The following is an 18,926-nucleotide window of genomic DNA, read 5'->3' on the forward strand; positions in this document are numbered from 1 at the left end:
GTGATCAGGTAAGGTGAGCTATTACCAGCAGGAGAGGGGGGGAGGGAACTACCTTTCTTTTCTTTTCACTACAAAAGGTTCCCTCCTGCCCCCGGCTGGTAATAGCTCACCTTACCTGATCACTCTCCTTACAGTGTGTATGGTAACACCCATTGTTTCATGTTCTCTGTGTATATAAGTCTCCCCACTGTATTTTCCACTGAATGCATCCGATGAAGTGAGCTGTAGCTCACGAAAGCTTATGCTCAAATAACTTTGTTAGTCTCTAAGGTGCCACAAGTACTCCTTTTCTTTTTGCGGATACAGACTAACACGGCTGCTACTCTGAAATCTCTCTCTACAGGTCTTTTGAAACCACACTTGGAATATTGCCTTCAATGCTAGGCTCCTATTTACCTGAAAGATGCAGATAAATTGAGAGGAGTAAAGAGACGAGTAACTAAAATAATTAAAGGGCTAGAGGAACCGATGTATGAGGAAAGATTAAGAGCCAAACACTGCCTCACCTCTGCAGGGAGAACTATTAGATTTTGGAATAGCATCCCAAAGGAAGCTCTATCCCTGGAGACATTTAAAACCCATCCAGGCAAACCATTATAAGATATACTGTTCTAAATAATCCTGCATGGGCCCTGGTTGGAGTGTCCCATCACAAGTGAGGAGGCCAGAATGACTCAATATGCCTTGTTCATCTCTAACTTCTATAAATATCCCTACTGTAATTCTACCATGCATACTGTTCCTGAATCTGGGACTCAGACTAGCTTAAATACATTGAAAAAGCCCAGACTTTTCATATATTAATATAGGGGACCATTTAATAACCTGGAAGAAGTATTAACTTGTCCTGTTAAGATATAAAATGTATTGGAAGCCCCATTGTATGTACAATGCAATTAAGATTCTGTTGCATGAAGTCTGATCTGACAAGTTAAGCTGTAAATTGTGGGAGAATGCTTCTGAAACCAGCATGTCCAAGTATTGGATTTATGTGAGACTACTTTAATAATGTAAAGGTACTAAAAATTATTTTAAAATTACTAGTGAGTTTTGGGTGCCCAAAAATGAATTTTTGGTGGCTTTTCTTGCCAAAATGAAAAACCAATTTTTTTATTTTAGATCAAAAAATATCTGAAATGAAACAAAGACCTGAAATGACACCTTTTTTTTTATCAGGTTTTAGTTAAATTTCAGGATGTTCTTTGATCCAAAACACTTTTCTTTTGGTGTGTGTTTTTTGGGTGGTGTTCCACCTTTTAAAATAAATTTCTCAACAAAACATTTAGAAACAAAGTCAAAATGTTTAATTTTGAAATGACTGAAATGAACAGTTTTTACTTCTTGACATATATTTCTTTCATTCAAGACTATTCATCAAATAATCCATGAATAATCTTGATGAGCCCCAGAAAGCATTTTTTGGCAAATTTACTATTTGTGAAAAAAAATTCACACAGTTCCACTAGCTACTGTGAAAATCTTAAGAATGTGTTAAGAATTGGCATTGTGGGGAACAGCTTTTCTAATAAGAGGAAGCTATTTTACCTACCAGGCTTCAGTGAATTTTTTTCAAGATTCTGACAAGCCACCTGTAACCCGTGGGAGACTGTGGCTCTTTGCCAGACCTAGAAGCAGCAAACGATTACACTCTCCATATGTCTACATAAGTACTGTCATACATTCATGGATGAAATGCAACAAGAATTTAGCCTGTCATTTACACTGGTCTAAATCAGGAGTAACTCTATTGAAGTCAAGTGAGAGGATAATCAGGAAGAGAATACCTTAATCTATGTGGCTGTATTTTTTTTTTTTTAATCAAGTTTACTTTTATAAATGAAATTTTTTTTTGAATGTTTTTATTTATGCATCTCATGACCAGAGCCAGATTTCCAATTAGGCACAGTAGGCACATGCCTAAGGGTGCTGGCATTCTAGGGGCACCTAAAAGTAAAAAGTTTCATTTTTTTATGGCAAACACAAAGGTCAGCTGTAGGTGGCGGGGCGTGGGTTAGGGTAGGGGCACTAAAGATGCTGTGCCTACGGGCGCATAAAGTGTAAATCTGGTGTAAATCTGGTCCTGCTTATGACCCATTCCCCTGCACATTTCTTCCACTGTATTCATAAAATCAGTGACCACAGAATTTGAATGGAAAACATATTTTCATTATGAATACTTGCTTTGTAATGCAAAGCATTAAAATTATAGGCTATTTAACCATGCAAAAATGTATTCACACTATTTTCATCATTCTAAATATCCATCTCTATAGATATTGGAATTAATTCTTAAATATTCTGGTAGTTAATGTCTGCATCACATGCAAACTAAGGTTTGGATTGGACTCACAAGATAAGCAGCTCTGAATCTCCTAGAGAAATCACTAGGGAAAATACATTGTCAGCAACAGTAATTACAGCAGGTAATTGTGCCATTTACCCTGTTACAGACCACTGAATGTGACGAGCATGGGACATACCAGCTGTCACACACTGTTAGCTTTGACGTTCAGGAGTCTGGAAAACTGTACAATGTCTTAGTGATGGTGCATTTAAAAACATAATGAAGATGAAGGTTTTAAAGTGGTAGATTGTGCATAACTGGACAGTTTTCGAGTTAGGAGGATTGATTTCTTGGATTTTTACAGTCCAGTATTTCCAAACTTATTAAAAGCACAGGAAAGAATCTGAAGCACCAATATTCTTGATGGGCTTCATCAAGAATATTGGTGCTTCAGATTTTTTCCTGTGCCTTTAATAAGTTTGGAAATACTGGAGTGTAAAAATGTTTGGTAAGAAGAATTTATTACTTAGCCCCTGGTTGTAGAGAAGGGAAGCATGGTGGTTTGATTTAGCAGTAATGTCTGAATTCTATGTAATTTCTACCTCCATAGCTTTTTTTGATGTTTGGGATAAGACGTGAACATAATTATCTGAAATGGCTAGTCTTAACAGGGTTACCATTCTGGTAGGGTTTCAGAGATATGATATAATGTAAACACTAATTTAGGCCACAATCCTAAACTCAGCGGGCTCAGTGTCAGTGCAGTTTCTTCTGAGGCAGAGCAGCTTGCAGGATCAGGACCTAAGTCTTACCTTTGGAATTTAAACAGCAAGAGTAGGCAAAAGCAAAGAAGGAGCTCTGATTACAAAGCCAAACACATCCTGGGATGTGAGTAGAGCTAAAGTAAATACTTCACAGGGAAAATGGTTTTGGTTTGTTTTTAGCTTGTTTCTTAACTGTAAGGATTGATCGTGAACACTTTGAGTATTTGAGACCAAACAATACTTTGTAACTTAAGTTTTGGTCCTGTTTAATGGAGCTTTTCATAGTATTAGGTAACAATATTTTTGTTTAACTGACTTTTATTGTATGTTTTCTCTGTATTTTTATAATCCACCAATAAAATCTGCTTTTGTGTGTGTGTGTGTGTGTGTTACCAAATATAGAGATGTGTGTGTGTGTGTGTGCGCGCGTCTCTGTGTGTATAAAAATAACCCACATGGTCCTGGATTTTGTTGTTTAGGGACAATCACTAGTGAGTTCCTTAAGGAAACTGCATCTAATGGTGGTCTCAGGGGTTGTAGAGCCAGGAGTAATAACGTGAGTGCAAAGCCAAGGGTGATTATGAGACTGTGATCTCTTTCTCTAAGCAGTGCATCAACAGGCTGTGGAGTCCTGGATTAAAGACTGTATGGTGATAACTGTTCTTTTTCTTTGAGTAGGTGTCTTTCTGGATCCCACTGCAGGTATTCATGTGTGCAAGATCAGATTTTTGAAATCGTGTCTGGGGCTGTGTGTATGCCCTGAGCCACCTCACATATGAGAGAATTGGGAGGGGGATGACACCCCTCAGTTTCCTCAGCAAAACAATTTGGCGAGTGTCTGACTCACTAGTTCTTAGCTTTGGCTAAACCTTCTCAAAAGTCTTCTTCAAACTTTTAGAACTCTTCTAATCCTTTGACATATGACTGCCGCGATCTATATTTGCCCATCTGAAATGAGTATTGACTGTCAGACCCCCGCCATATACCTGCTGACCCTGCACAGAACCCACTCCTGTATAGAGCTACTTAATAAAGCAGACTCAAAACCTTCAGGTTTCAAACCCTGCCCATGTTGTGATGGACTGATTCGTCTATTCTGTTCAGAAGAATCAGATATACTGAGCTGATATTAGTTGTACCTATCAATTTCTGCAAGAACACACAAATCACAAGACATGATGTTGAAGTGCCATCTTCTGAAACAGTCCATGAAGGACTCATCAGACGCTGAGGAAATGAGCTCCAGAATCGGGCTAGCAGACAAGCCAGCCTCATTTAATGCCCGGTCTGCCAGAAACTACCAACACCCACAGCTGTGAAGCAGATCCCAAAATCAGCTCCAAAGCTGGCACCAACACCTCTGAACCCAGGCAAAGAGTCCTGGTGGAACTCCGTGTCCTCCCATAAGGCCAGACCACTTAAAGCCTCCAGAGAGATAGCCACCAGCTCTCTGGCAGCATTGATGGCTGCTGATAAGGAGTAGCCTAAGATGCAAAGGCAGCCTCCTGCAGCACTAACCCTGGCTCTGGCAGCACATCTGTTGGCATCAATGCCTACTAATGAATTTTTTAGGGTGATAGCTAGTCCAGGACTAGAAGATGATTCACAGGTGTACTTGAGTAATGTGACCATTCCTTCCAGTGAGCTGCAATAATCTTGAGCTACTTGTTTGGCTGTCATTTAAATGGAGAAGATGAGCACAAACTTTGCGTACGTAGGGATTTGGGAGGGTTGACATTAGGGGGAGGCATCTCGGTCATTACCCCAACCAACTGTTGTGGGGTGAGATAAGGAACACTTTCGGGCTCTCCTGTTCTCTAGGAAGTCATAAAACTGGCTCATGAATGGGGAGACACCACAGAATGCTTAAACACCAGGTCCTCTGGCAACCACCAGGTTACATTGGGGGCTCAAGAGAAAACAAAGAGCATGCCCTAAGCCCATCTCATGTGACTGAGCAAGGATGATGTGATGGGTTCCCCCTGGGGTGCCACCTGTGACTGGTGTACCACTGAGCCCCCCTAACCCGCCAGCCTGGGCTCCCTCTCACACTGTGGTGCTATGATAAGTTGCCAAGCTCTCCAAGCTTGCTCTTTCACCAGCATACACACAGGTAAGGACACACCCAGCTGCAGCATTTACAAGCTGCTGTGATCAACTTTGCATGGGGAGGCTACAGCTAAGGAACTGTCCAGCTGCTCAAGAGCACACCCCGCTCTGGAGTGTAAACCCAAAATTATACCATCACGCGCTGCACAGAGATGTGTACAGCGTAAGCTCATGAAATTCACCCCCTCCCTCAATGTAGAGAGAGAATATACAACAGTTTTTGCCCCAAGTTATAACTCCCACACACTGGTGTGTAATATAGCAAAAGCAAATTTATTAACTACAAAAGATAGATTTTAAGTTATTATAAGGGATAACAAACAAATCAAAGCAGGTTACCTCGCAAATAAACAAAAACGCAGTCTAAGCTTAATATATTATAGCGATTGCATTTGAGTAGCAAATTCTCACCCTAAATCATAATTTAAGCTGGTTGCAGAGATTCTTAAGAAGCCAGCTGTTCTTGCTTGCAGCTTAAAAATCCCAGGCATTCCTTTCACAGGCTAGAAACCCTCTAGCCGGGGTCCAGCACTTCCCCCCAGTTCAGTCCCTGTTACTTAGGTATTTCCAAGAGTCTCCTTTGTGTGGGGAGTCAGTGAAGAACCCATGATGATGTCACTCCCCTGCCTTAAATAGCTTTTGCATATGATGGGAACCCTTTGGTTTCTACACTTTTCAGTTGAAAAACACTGAAATTCCAAGATGGAGTCCAATACCAGGTAATCTGGTCACATGCCCCTGTAGTGTCATAGCAGCCATGACTCGGAGGCTATTTGTAGCGTCCTCAGGAAAGCTCCCTGGTGGGAGATTAGCTTCTTCTAAGACCTATTGTTCTCCCAAATGGTCCATTGACTTGAATGGGCCATTCCCAGCCAGCCATCTAGACTGACAGTCTTTTGCCTAGTGGGCATTCCCCAGGTGTAAACACATTTGAAATAGATACATAGACAATATTCCTAACTTCAGATACCAAAATGATACATGCATACAACTGGATAATCATATTCAGTAAATCATAACCTTTTCAATTATATCTTACAGAACCTGTCTTGCATAAAATATATCATTATGCCATACTCATATCATAATAATATTACTATAAAGAATATGGGGTGTAGTGTAACAGATGGTATGTGAGGGATCCTAACCTCAGTAAGAAGGTGAACCTACACACTAGCTGTCCAGTGTTTCAGAGGAGGCTGGAAAATATCCTGCTCTCACTGTGCCATAAAATCCATAATTAGAGTCACTAAGGCATGATCCAAAGAGACTCCTAGATGAGGATTATCTATTTCTCCAATTTGTGAGACACAAAACAGTGAGAAGGTGAACAAATCCTTCTGCTGCAGCAGGCCTTGTGGTCTGTGAAGCCACCTCTGTCTTTTCTCTGAGTGTGAGAGTTCATAGTGAAACAAGACATTTTACCAGAAAATCTGTGGAGAGTTTCTTAGACTACATTCTCAAAGAGCACGGTTCAGGAGGATTTGGATTTAGATTTCATATGGAAAGGCTGTATTTGAAGATAATACTGAAACGTTTCTCTTAGGTTTAGCTGGCTTGAGAGGTTTTCTTATCTTTTCATGGAGGTAGAAAGCAAAGCAGGCTTTCCTAGTGAGAAAAGATCATGTGGAGTTAGAGATGGGAGATATTTTAGCAGGGGTTTCACTACTAGACCAAAAGCTTTAGGATTTCTCTTCACTTCAGACAAAGAATGTCAGTGGGCAGATAAAGATTTTATCATGTTGATAGCTAAAGATATTATTAATGTTACTGATGTGCACGCATGGGAGGCAGCAGGGCTGGAAGTTCCCCTCAGTGAGGTTAAAAATGGCACTTGGGTAGTGTCAGTATAGAGCAATTATTTAAAATTTATGAGGACAGGAATGAGTGGCCCACTGCATTTCTGTATTTATAAATTCCCCTTCCATCCTGGTGCTGCATATGGTTCTCCCCCACCCCCAATACTGGCCCTGAACTGTATTGATGCCTCTCAGCCAAGGTGTTGTCAATTTTCAGGGCTATGCAGCAGATCAATTTCTGTTGTTAGAGAAACCCAGGTTACAGAATTCATAATTCATTTACGATATGTACATGAGTTTTGTTAACCTCAACTGAGATAGGACAAGCTGTACATGGGCAACTCATGAAACCCCCTCTCAGTTAATATTGCCAGCCACCAAGAATAGCTGCCTTGTCATTGCCCCTCCCAGTCTCCAATCACCCTCCCACTGCCCTTTGTTGACCTGTTATTGCTCAGCCGATTGATTGCCCTTTAATCTACGGCTTTCATTTGGTGATATGTTCTCCCCTTCTGTTCTTCTCATTAGTACTGAGTTTTGTGAACTCCTGAATCTTTCTGATAATGGATGTGAAAATGGCTGCTGCATTTTTACAGTGTCCAGTGATAGGGTTTTTCTCCAGAAGTTTTGCTAGTGGCTCCTATACTAGGTGTTTTGTTGGTGTTATATCGACTCCAAATGTAGAATAAGTAAGTAAACCAATAAATAAAAACGAAGAGACACAGACATCTGGATGAGCAGAATGGCACCTGTTCTCCCTGAAGAACAATGATGGACTGAGTAATTACAGACAAATGGCATTTCAGAGATCAGAATGGTCTCTAAATGGCTACAAAGAAAAAAACCATTTCAGGCACACACCATGCCAGAATCACTTATTACTATTATTATTATTTATGCTGCAAACACATTATGGTGGCCCTCGTCATGATGCCATAGTTGAGAGTGATTTCATGTTGCACTTAAAGCAGGGGAGTCAACTGCTTATGCATAAAAAATACAGTACTGTATATCATCCTCAAACTTACTGCCCTCTTTGAGTATAGAATGGATTTTCTGCGCATTTATTAGTAAAACTGTTAATTAATTTGAGTTAAAATTAATTAAAACTGAGTCCTTTAAGAAATGTAACGTCTGTCTTTTCCCAAATGATCCTAATTCCGGAAAGTTTGAAGAGACTGAGTTATTCCATTTAATTAAAATTAATTTAAATCTTATGTATGAGCGATACAAGAAGGAATTAGCTTGTAATGAAGCTAAATTATTTGTGATTATTTTGATTACACAGGCTACAGACCAGCTTGGGTCAAACAGTTCAGGCGACACTCAAACAGTATCATTATTAGAGCTGGGTGACGTTTGTCAGCTGAAACTTGTTGGCAAAAAATGCAGATTCAGTGACACCAAAATGTTGCATACGTTCATATCAGTTTTACTGAATTGTTCGTGTTAAAAAATTCCAAAGAAATCCAAAGAATGTTTCAATTTTTCATTTCAAAGTGACTGTTTCAAAATTATCCTCAGTTTTATTTTAAAAATGTGAAAACATTAAATACTTGAAATCAACAAAACATTTTGTTTTGGGTCAAACAACATTTAAATCAATCCAAAATGGCATTTTTTTCAACTTTTCAGTTCACAGAAAATATCATTTTTGGTTCAAAATAAAAAAAAAATGGGGGGGCGGGAAAGGAATTGCCAGTAAACTGAAAAAATCTATTATTCACACAGGTCTGTCATTATGACATCAAAGGTAACTCAACCAATCCTGAACATTCTATTGGTTGTGTGTCAGTGGTATGAGGGAGATTGGATGTGTGTGGTAGATTGCTTGGTCCAGCTGTCACTGCCCTTTAAAGATTCCTCATTCTAGTTTGGGCATCAGGGCGTGAAAGGCTTTTCATGGCCCTGTTGTCTGAGCTCCACTGTGAGGCACATGTGGAACTCTTAAAGCACAGACATTTAGGATTTTGTGACTCATAAGAGGGAAAATATGAAAAAAAACAAAAAAACCCCTAATGTCTTTTAAAACCATTTTCATAATCTGGGCCCAGAAGCACAAAATGCCTTAATAGTTACTGTGGGCATCACTACAGGGCAGAATTAAGGCTATGTGTGTGCCTCGTTTGTGCATTTCCATTCTTTAACACATTTGGATTTCTTTTAAGTATGACTTTAAATCTGAATTTACTGGATTGGTAATACTGTACTTGGTTTGAGGATAATTATAATATCCCGGTAATGTGTTTTACCCTTAAATTACTGCTGTACTCTCAATCTTAACTCCTTTTTAATATAGTTACTCTCACACTTCCACCATCTTGAATAATAGGTCAATGTCCTAAAGAATCTAAATACAGAAAGGAGAAGTAGGGAGATGGAAAAGGGTCACATCACATAAGCAATGTGATGAGTGGCAAATGCCATATTAGTCTCATATTTCTTTTTAATTGTTTTAAATATTTATTAGTCGAGTATGGAGTAAGGGGAACAACGAAGAAGTTGAGTCAACAGGAGCATGGGAGTAGGAAAAGAAGGGAAGGGCGAAACGTCTCTTGTGTATATAGAACACTGGATTTTACTACCTTCATTTTTGAGAACTCTCCATGCCACTTGAGACAATTGGGGTAAATTGTCCTAGCTTCACTGAAGTCACTGCTGCTATGACAATTTACACCAGCTGGGGATCTGTCCCTATGAGGAAGTGCTTTTGCCCTTGCAACTCCTGCTATTTACCTCCACAATCAGGAGTCACTATCAGCTTTATTTATGTTCAGGACTTTGTAGTCTGTCTTTTGGAGCAAAGTAATAACATTTTGTCAAAGAGAAGCCATTCTGAAATACAGTGCTGAGTACTGTTAAAGATGTAAAATGAAATAAAGTGTATCAGTAAAGGTGGCCCAGCTGTGCAGTTAACTTATGTAAACACAGGGAAACAACTTGCATAGTCACACTTTTATATTTCTTTAACTAAGGCATCTGTTTTCTGAAGGATTTAAATGGAACATACATATGCACTTATTGGCACTGTGAAGTAATAGCAAAAGCTTGCTGAATTCTGGAGCTAAAATGATTTTTGTCTCTGTAGAGTCCATTACTCTAGGAACAGCTTAATCAACATGAATACCATATTTAAGGCTTCTGTTGATTCCCAAAGCAGAGATATTACGAATGTTAATGCACTTGAGCACAGAGTTCTGGCCAGTGTTAAATGGATTTTAGATGTATTAGATAATATAGCTTTAGAAGTAATCACTGAAACCAGTGCATTTGCTCTTTATGGAAAGTGCATTTATGCAAATTCAGATTTGTAAATCATTAAAATCTCTTTGCAAAAGTAATTTTATTTCCTTGACTCTTTATTACTGTTGTAAATGGCATGACCATGCCATCATCATAATGATGTGTAGTGAAGTGAGTATTAGTTTTTTGTTAAATCTGCCACATTATTTCTAAAGGTGCTTGAAATAAATGGCCTAAATATTAACTCCTGGTATACATCTTCCATAAGAAATAACATGTTTGTTCTGTATTTACAGTTCTAATTTGTGTAGAATTTGTTATACTTACCAAATGGAAGAAACTGTATTAAAGATGAGCTGCAAAGTATTTTTTTAAAGTTTATTTTGCTTCATGATCTATGTTCACATCAGCTGTTTGCAACATATGGTTTGTTATGTGTGTGAGATCCCTCACCTAAATCCCTCTAATGTCTTTCTTTATTTAAATTGAACATTTTTAGAAAAAGAAACCAAAATAAGGGACATGAGAATTCATTAGCTTTTAAGCAACAAAATGCCATTACAGTCCTTCATAAATATGCATGTATTCAGTTTTTAAAATGTGTATTATCTGATAGTCCTTATCTTATATGTCAGGCTATATTATGATCCATATATAAATATAGGTAGACAGCTTTGACATTAGTTTTATTATAGACAGATTCAATTTTTAAAAAATGCATACAAACCCTCCTTTTTATGAGATTTTTACCACTCTCCCCCCAAATAATTTATTTAATGCACCGTGCACCAAAGTCATGACAAAGCCATGTACAACCAATCAGAACTTCCACTCTCTAGCATGGAGCATATAGACATGTCAACGAGCCTTAAATTTAAACAGTTTTAAAAATAATATACTTGCACTAAACGTAGATCATAGAAAGTGAGAAATCTAGATGGAATATAAAACATGAAAACCCATTTTCTCCCACACTTTTCAAAATGTCTCTTTCTGTAACTGAATCTAAAATCTTCCTGTTGCTCTTACACATTTTCTTCTAAACTAGCAATATCTCGGCTGGTCTACACTACCGTGGTAAATCGATCTAACTTATGCAACTTCAATTACGTGAATAACATGAATAACGTAACTGAAGTAGATGTTGTTAGATCCACTTACAACGGTGGCTATACTGCGCTGTGTCAACAGAATAGGGTCTCCCATCGACTTCCCTTATGTGCCTCGGGGAGGTGGCGTACACAAATCAATGGGAGAGTGCTCTCCCAGGGATTTAGCAGGTCTTCACCACTCCTGCTAAATCGACACTCACTGCATCGATTGCAGCAGTACCGATCTACCGGCAAGTGTAGACGTACCCTTAAGCCTCATTCTGAAAATCATTTATAAGAATAGTTGAAAAGAGAAAAATCTAGCACAATTTTGGGTAATTTAGCCACAGATCTGGGAGGAATAATGACCATTTTGACATGAACTTTCTCACTTTGAATGAGTCAGAAAAAGACAAGGCAAAAAAATCATCTTTTTTTATCCAAACGTTATTACTTATAGTATTTATTTCATCTATAACCATGGATTTAAAGGAAAATACCACTTTTAAGAGTCCACATACTATACAGTACCATTATAATGTAATCGCTAAACAACATTCAAAAGTACTGTAGTTTTCTATTTCTTTGTAGGACATAGATCATACCAGGTACTCTGAGGCCCCAATTAGTTTCTTAAATGCATGAATTACCCCATTGATTTCAGTGGGAATACTTAAATATTTAAGTAGCTGGAGTTTAGGGCCAAGTCTTCTTGGCCTGGAAACCACAACAGCTCCATGACTCAGCAGCTGTGGATGTTGCCACAACCTCTTGGAGCTCTCCCCAACAGCTGTCTTGTACTACCCTTTCTAGATCTGCAACCTGTGACTTGCCCTTTTTCTCCAGTATACGTTTGTCTGTATTCTAGGGTAGTGGTGGGTGTTGGAATGATATCAAAGGTGTTTGGCCTACCCCACCATTTCCAAGGAACAGTGCAGATGGGCACACTTCCTGGCTGAATGTGATAGATAACTTGTAAAATTCAGTACATTGCAATGAAAACCCCAGTAATTGTGAAGTATTGCTGTACATCTCCTACAACCCAAGAGACCATCATAATGGCATGGAAAGATATTTTTGTGCATCAAGTAAATAATATGTTTCCTACAGGTCCATAGGTGTTATTCTGTTTTGTTGTAGGGAATGAAAAAAGTAAGGAACTTAAATTATATTTAAATAACATTAAGATAATGACAAAAAGCCAGGATATCAGTACAGCACAACTGATACTTGTGTGCCTAATTTGCATAGTTGTGACATTTTTTTCTTTTTTATAATGGACTGATCCCACATAAATATTACAGCACCCAGCATGAGATTAGCTTGTGGAATTCACTGTTGCAGGAGGTCAGTCGAATACTGTAACTGGATTTTTAAAAGAGCCAGATCATTTTATGAATAACCTTTTTAATTATCCATGCTGTGATCAGGGCCATTAAATCTCATGCCTCAAGACTCGTGCCTGCAGTCCTTACTCATTACACTCAATGGGAGGCTCAACTCAGTGAAAATTGCAGGATTGGGGTCTCAGCTTGTATTCTACCTAGGGTTATTATTTGTACTCTGCTAGTACCGAGAGGCCCTGCTCAGGAGTAGGGTCAGTCATGGTAGATGCTTACAAACAGAAGATGAGTTCTCTCCCACTCCTCTGCCCATACAGTATTGTACAATTGGCTAGTTGAATCATAGATGCTTTAACTGTCATTTGAAGCAAAAAATTTGTCATTACAGGAGGCAGAATTACAGACTTGATGGGTCAGAGGTCTGAGCCAGTAAAACAAATTCTGTATACCCATAATTTTATATCTAGTAAAGAAATTGCTAGTTATAATAACTAGCACTTCAGTGCGTTGCAAACACTAATGGGATTAATTCTCATAACAGCCCTGTGAAGTAGGTGACTATTAGCCCTGTCTGACAAATTGGGAACCTAGGCTTTGTGATTTTACCAAGGCCACAGAAGAAAGTGTCTGAGTCCAAATTAAAATTTCAGGAGTTCGTGGGTCCCAGTTCCATGCTGAGGCCATTAGAACATGCCTGAAGCAGAAGTTGGTTTTATATTGGACAGCCAGAGCAAGGCATATGGTATATAAATAAAAATGTATTAAACAGTGACCAAATTTGCTAGAAGCAACGTGGAAACATAAGCAGCAGCCTAGCTTGTGTGTGCTGATCGGCCAAAACCAAGAACAGCATAAGGTAAAAGTCCCATTTCCCCGAAAGAGGAGAGACACCTTTGTTTTCAAGCTAATCTTTTTTTCCCGAACAGAGATCAGAACTGAGTGCGATGTGAATAACAAAGGAAAGCAATATGTCAGATTTCAGGGTGTTGCCCACTGCTTAACCCACTTCTGGGCAATATGCAAATCCTGGTTAGTATCTGCTGAGTTTATGGTTTATTTACATGGAAATATAGTTAAAGCTTGTATATTGCTGTAGTGTCACAATTCAATAACATTCATTTGTTTCACTTCTCAGAGCACGACGAATGCATCACAAATCAGCACAGCTGTGATGAAAACGCACTCTGCTTCAACACTGTGGGTGGGCACAACTGTATCTGCAAGCCAGGTTATACAGGAAATGGTACCGTATGTAAAGGTAAATTATCAGAAACCCTGGGCTGTAACATGCACTGTCTTTGGACTTGATAATGTTTATCTTGTCATGGTTAACACAAATCTGTTGGTGTACCTTGAAGACGACACTGTAGAACATTAGCATTTAAGCCCTGATCCCACAAAGAGGATTGCATGGGCCGATATCCATTGACTTTGTCTTTTACAAAGTTCCAAGTAGTTTGAGAATTTAGCATTTATAAATTGCAAGCTCTGAAATGGTGGAGAAAATACTTTTAGTATCTATCCCAAGATAATTTTGTTTTCATATAGAGTATCCCATTCAAGATAACCACAGTAACCAGCAACATTACAGCTAGGAAAACCTATTACCAAATGCAATTTATTCACCATCAATCACTTGCTATTGTACCTGAATGAACTACAGATTGAATTGCATATTGTTGCGTATGTAATGTTCTTTTGTAAGTGGAAAAAAAGAGCAGTAGATGTTGCCCCTGAAACCTTTACTCTCCAGGAGAAGCTTACAGCCACTGTCAGACCCTGTTAAACATTACAGATTATATTGCTGGTTTTACAAAGAAGCTGAATTTTACAGAGCTGCAAAGCTGCTTTTAGACTGTCTAGTGCTGCATTTCACAGAAGTTACTGAGATGTGAGGGCGTTGGGTCCCATTCTGGTGGTGGTACCATATTTCAGATAGATGCAAAGCCAAGGTGCAGGCCACTTGTAACTATCTAAGAACCCCCAGAGTCCTGGCAGAATTCCAATACTTGTATCTGGAGAAAGTGATTCTTGAATGAATGGATGCAGCTTCATTGCCATCAGTGTGAGGCGCAAGTGCAAATGTGAGGACAGATTTTGGACAATAATTGGTTTTTAAAGTTTTTAAAGCACTTTATCCCTTGGGTGATATTACCATTTTTATAGTTTGGATCTAATAGCTGAATACAAAGAATCAAATAGCTAATTGATTTAGTGCTCAGTTGTGTCTAATAGGCACAGACCTGTATTGGGAGGCAGTGTAGAGTCGCAAAGCCCTCAGGAGGGTTTGTGCCTCAAGGGGACAATTCCTTGTGAAGTAGGAGACAATGCACAGGCTGAAATGTCTCGGATGGTACAATCTAGTCCCCTTTCTGCACCCTGCCAGCTCATCTGGTTAGTGTGGTAGGGGGCCATAACTCAGCTTCCTCCCTGAACCTTTTGGAGCCTCTGAATTAAGAAAAGCTGCAGGGATTGCATATGTGTCTGGCTGCTGCATCAGGGGTGGGCTGGGGGGCTACAAACACCTGCACAGTTACTGAATACAATCTGGCCCTTAGCTAATAGGTTCTGATACATTCTACTTTTACTGTTTCAGCATTTTGCAAAGATGGTTGTAGGAATGGAGGAGCCTGCATTGCTTCCAATGTCTGTGCCTGTCCACAGGGCTTCACTGGACCCAACTGTGAAACTGGTAAGATGATAACTTCATTTATTATAAAATTATCTTTATGCCAATGTCTGCACTATTCCAAGAAAAATTTTTTTTTACTGTGCCTCCTAAAAGAGGGAGCTGCTGCTGGAAAGTATTAAGATATGCAGTAGATAAACTCAATGACTCACTTTTCTCATATACCTCCCAAAAGCATGTACTGTAACAATTTGAACTAGCAGCATATTGACATCTGACTAGCTTACCTTCTGTCGCTCCCTAATTAACGTAATTATTCACTCACTTTTCACAGCAAACAGTTTTTGGTAGCTCCCACTGACGGTATATCATCTGACATGTAAGAATAAACGCAAATGGTTGTTCACGACCTTATTGTCAACCTGTGATTATAGTTCACTAATCCACCTTCCCATTCATCCTCATTTGAGGACTTTTTTGATCAACTCGCAGTAAAATAGGATTCAATGCTTCCCACTCTTTTACTTTCTCTCACAACCTTTCTTCTATACTTGATATCTCTGGGGATGACAATACCACAAAACCTCGTTTTAAAACTTTCTTTTAAAATTTGGGTCTATGTAAATTCACTAGCGGGATGCTTTACCAAACAAAAGTATCTGGATTGCTCATATTTAGCACCTTGAGCGCTTGTCAATAATTTTTCTAAATTAAAATAATTTCAACATTTTTATTGGCTACTGAATTTTTAAATGGATTCTAACAGTAAATGGCCTCGGGGTAGAAGGGAAAGCTTTTTTAGATTGATTAGCCTCCCTATTCCTACTAAAAGGACAATCTGCCACCTCTGATTGACTATTGTTGCCATTCTATATTGTCTTCAATAAATCTTCAGCATGGAATCGAGGAGGTAGTTTTAGAAGCACTACCTCTGTTATACTTGCAAACATTGTCCAATTTAGTAAAAATTCAGACTTTTATACAAAAACGGTTCTGGTTCATTTGAGAGGTGAAAAATTTGCCTGTTGTCATTCTATGTCACAGTAACTAGAATGGATATTGCTGTTCTGCACAGGAGGTGCACTGTGTGAAATAGCTGCAGCCCCCGGTAGTTGATATCTTTCTCTAGGAATGTCAAACATTCTTGACCGTTGCATTTGCTGTGCAGTGTTGGAAGTGATGTGGGGCAAAATATAAAGGTCTCTTTCATGTAGCTGTTTCATGGTTTTGGTTTCATGGTGTTTTTACTTTTAGTGATTTATGTGCTAAAATAATGCTTTAGATATAAAGATGGCTTATAAGGTTGTGTGATATTTTTCCTTTTATAGGACATACAGTTTGCAGCGTTTCAGTGTTATTAGCAAAACATACTGCACGTGTACAGTTAATGAAACACTAAAAGTGGGAGATTCACAAGCACTTAGCATTGGCCTTCTCACTCCCCTTAAGCCAATGGGAATTTTGAGAGCATAGTTAGGTGAGTGCTGAGTGCATTTGAAAATCCCACTCTAAGTTTCCTAAATATGCTTTACCAAATGTTTAACTTGAGTTTAGTAAGATAATTATGATCCATAACTTAAGGTCAGATATAAGTGTGGTGATCTGCACATGGACCACCCCCTAAGCCATGGACCATCATGGGAGGTGGTGTAGGAGCCACTATGGCAGCCCAGACCACTGAAAGATTTGACTTTGCAGGGAGAAGTGTCTTCCATTGCCCAGCAGACTTCCAGAAAGGAGTCACAGACTTCAGTGCTAGTAGAAGGAATAACCTGGAACAGTAGGGGTCAGTTAGAAGGATCCAAGGAGATCTGGTCACCTGTTTGAATATTAATATTGACAACAAATGCTGCTATGTTCATTGTCTGATAGCCCAGCTTCACTTTGCACCTCCTTTCAAGCTCTGGAACAGGATCCCAGTTAACTTATACGTCACTTGGAAACACAGTGGATTGCTATTCCATCCAAAATACCTTCAAAGCACCAAACTGTAGAGCAAGCCTGTTCATAACAGGCAAGATCTGGCTGATTCAGACACAGAACTGTCATGGACAGAGAGCCCTCCGTAGTGAAAATCTGAGCTCCAAACAGCACACTCCTTTTGAAAATAGAATACAGCTTCCAAGAGTCATGTCTTGTTGGTATGAAATGATCAGGACATCCATATCACAAATAATTCTATTGGAAAGTTGTCACTCATTCATTTTGTGTGTTCTCACTTTATCCCTCAAGGTGCAATGACACCTCCCTCACCACTACTGTTTGGCTCAGATGAGAAGGAATAAGGATAGATTTAAAGCTGCCAAGGGCAGTTTTAAATTGCACACTTCTTATTTTATTTATGTATTTCACTTTACAATACCTATATTTAAGAAGTGTCTACCCTAGGTTATAGGAGTCTTTGCAGTAAATTAAACATACAATCACATAAAAATTGACCAGCTGTTGCTCCTCACCCCCCTAACTATAAAACGGTTAACCAGAGATTAAATCAAAACCTATATAATAACCCAGCATCCACAATCACCAGCCCTTATTGTGTCCTCCCTCCCTAGAAGCCTGGATAAATAGGTGAGTTTGTATCATGCTTCAAAGGTCAACAAATTCACACTATTTTGGACCAGTGGTTTAGATATAAAGGGCAGAGAAACTTCTAGCAGCTCCCTTGCTCTTAAATCAGGTGGGTTCCAGCTCAAACACCACATCTGATCACAGCTGCTCGCTTTTTTTTTTTTTTTTTTTTTGCATGGGTGGGCATGTGCTGTTTCTGGGGAGGAAATGAAGTCCATATAACCCAACCATTTGCAGAGGCATAGGAATTCTCTGAAATACTTCTTATCCTCCCGCACCCATGTCAAGGTCAGTCAAGTGCTAACCATAATTTTAACAAGGAGCTCCCACCAAAAGCCCCTCACTGAGCCTGTGATAACCCCAGGCGCTGACTAGAGGAGGGGGAGGGAATGGAAAATGTGTTGATTTGCTTTTCCATTTAAAGCAAAACCATTTCTCACTGCTAAAAGAGGAGACAGCACCATTTAGCAAACCAACTATATTCATTGCTCTTGAAAAATTGATAGTATAACACAGTGTTCAGTAGGTGTAATAAGAGGGGATTTAGACATTTATGGGAAGTCTGGGGATATCTGTGCCCAAGAAATTTTTTGAAAATACCTGCCAGTGTCAGACTTTTTCATTCCAAACCCACAAAATTTGCTCATTGGAAATATTTGAGAGTCCCAGAGGTAATTCATATCTGGAAAGGATCATTTACTAATATCCACAGAGTGGGGTGGCTCTATCAGAGGCAGAGAAATTGCCACAACTCTCCCTTTAATTTGTTTCCAAAATTTTAACAGTGTGCTCCTAGGCATCCCTGAGAATTTCCTCCAACATAGCAATAGTGCATACCTCCAGTGCTATTACTGCACTTTTGCTGTTCCCTGATTCCTCTCACAGGCCACACCCCTTTTTGTGCTTTGTGAGCATTTCTCTGGACCATTTTTGTGTTGCTATGGCATCAAATCAAGTAGGAGGATTTGGTCTGTGTGCATAGGATTTTGGGGCAGTTTTTGTAAGCAACAGGATGGGAACATATAGCATTTGGGGGGAGGATTAGGTATAATTTACCGTTCTGTAACTGCATCTGCATCAGACAAGAGAATCA

At 39.2% G+C, this 18,926-nt stretch overlaps 1 protein-coding gene across 1 annotated transcript in view; it reads left to right on the top strand.

Annotated features, from left to right (window-relative positions):
• NELL2 (neural EGFL like 2) overlaps window positions 1-18,926 on the top strand; it is a gene marked incomplete at its 5' end in the record, with an annotated part of 251,214 nt that overhangs the window by 171,953 nt on the left and 60,335 nt on the right. The window contains 2 exons of the mRNA XM_077807767.1: window positions 13,769-13,891; window positions 15,230-15,325. Coding sequence (XP_077663893.1) covers window positions 13,769-13,891; window positions 15,230-15,325 — 219 coding nt within the window. The remainder of the gene's footprint in view (window positions 1-13,768; window positions 13,892-15,229; window positions 15,326-18,926) is intronic.

Source organism: Eretmochelys imbricata, chromosome 1 (assembly GCF_965152235.1).
Source record: "Eretmochelys imbricata isolate rEreImb1 chromosome 1, rEreImb1.hap1, whole genome shotgun sequence".
Taxonomy (NCBI): Eukaryota; Metazoa; Chordata; order Testudines; family Cheloniidae; genus Eretmochelys; species Eretmochelys imbricata.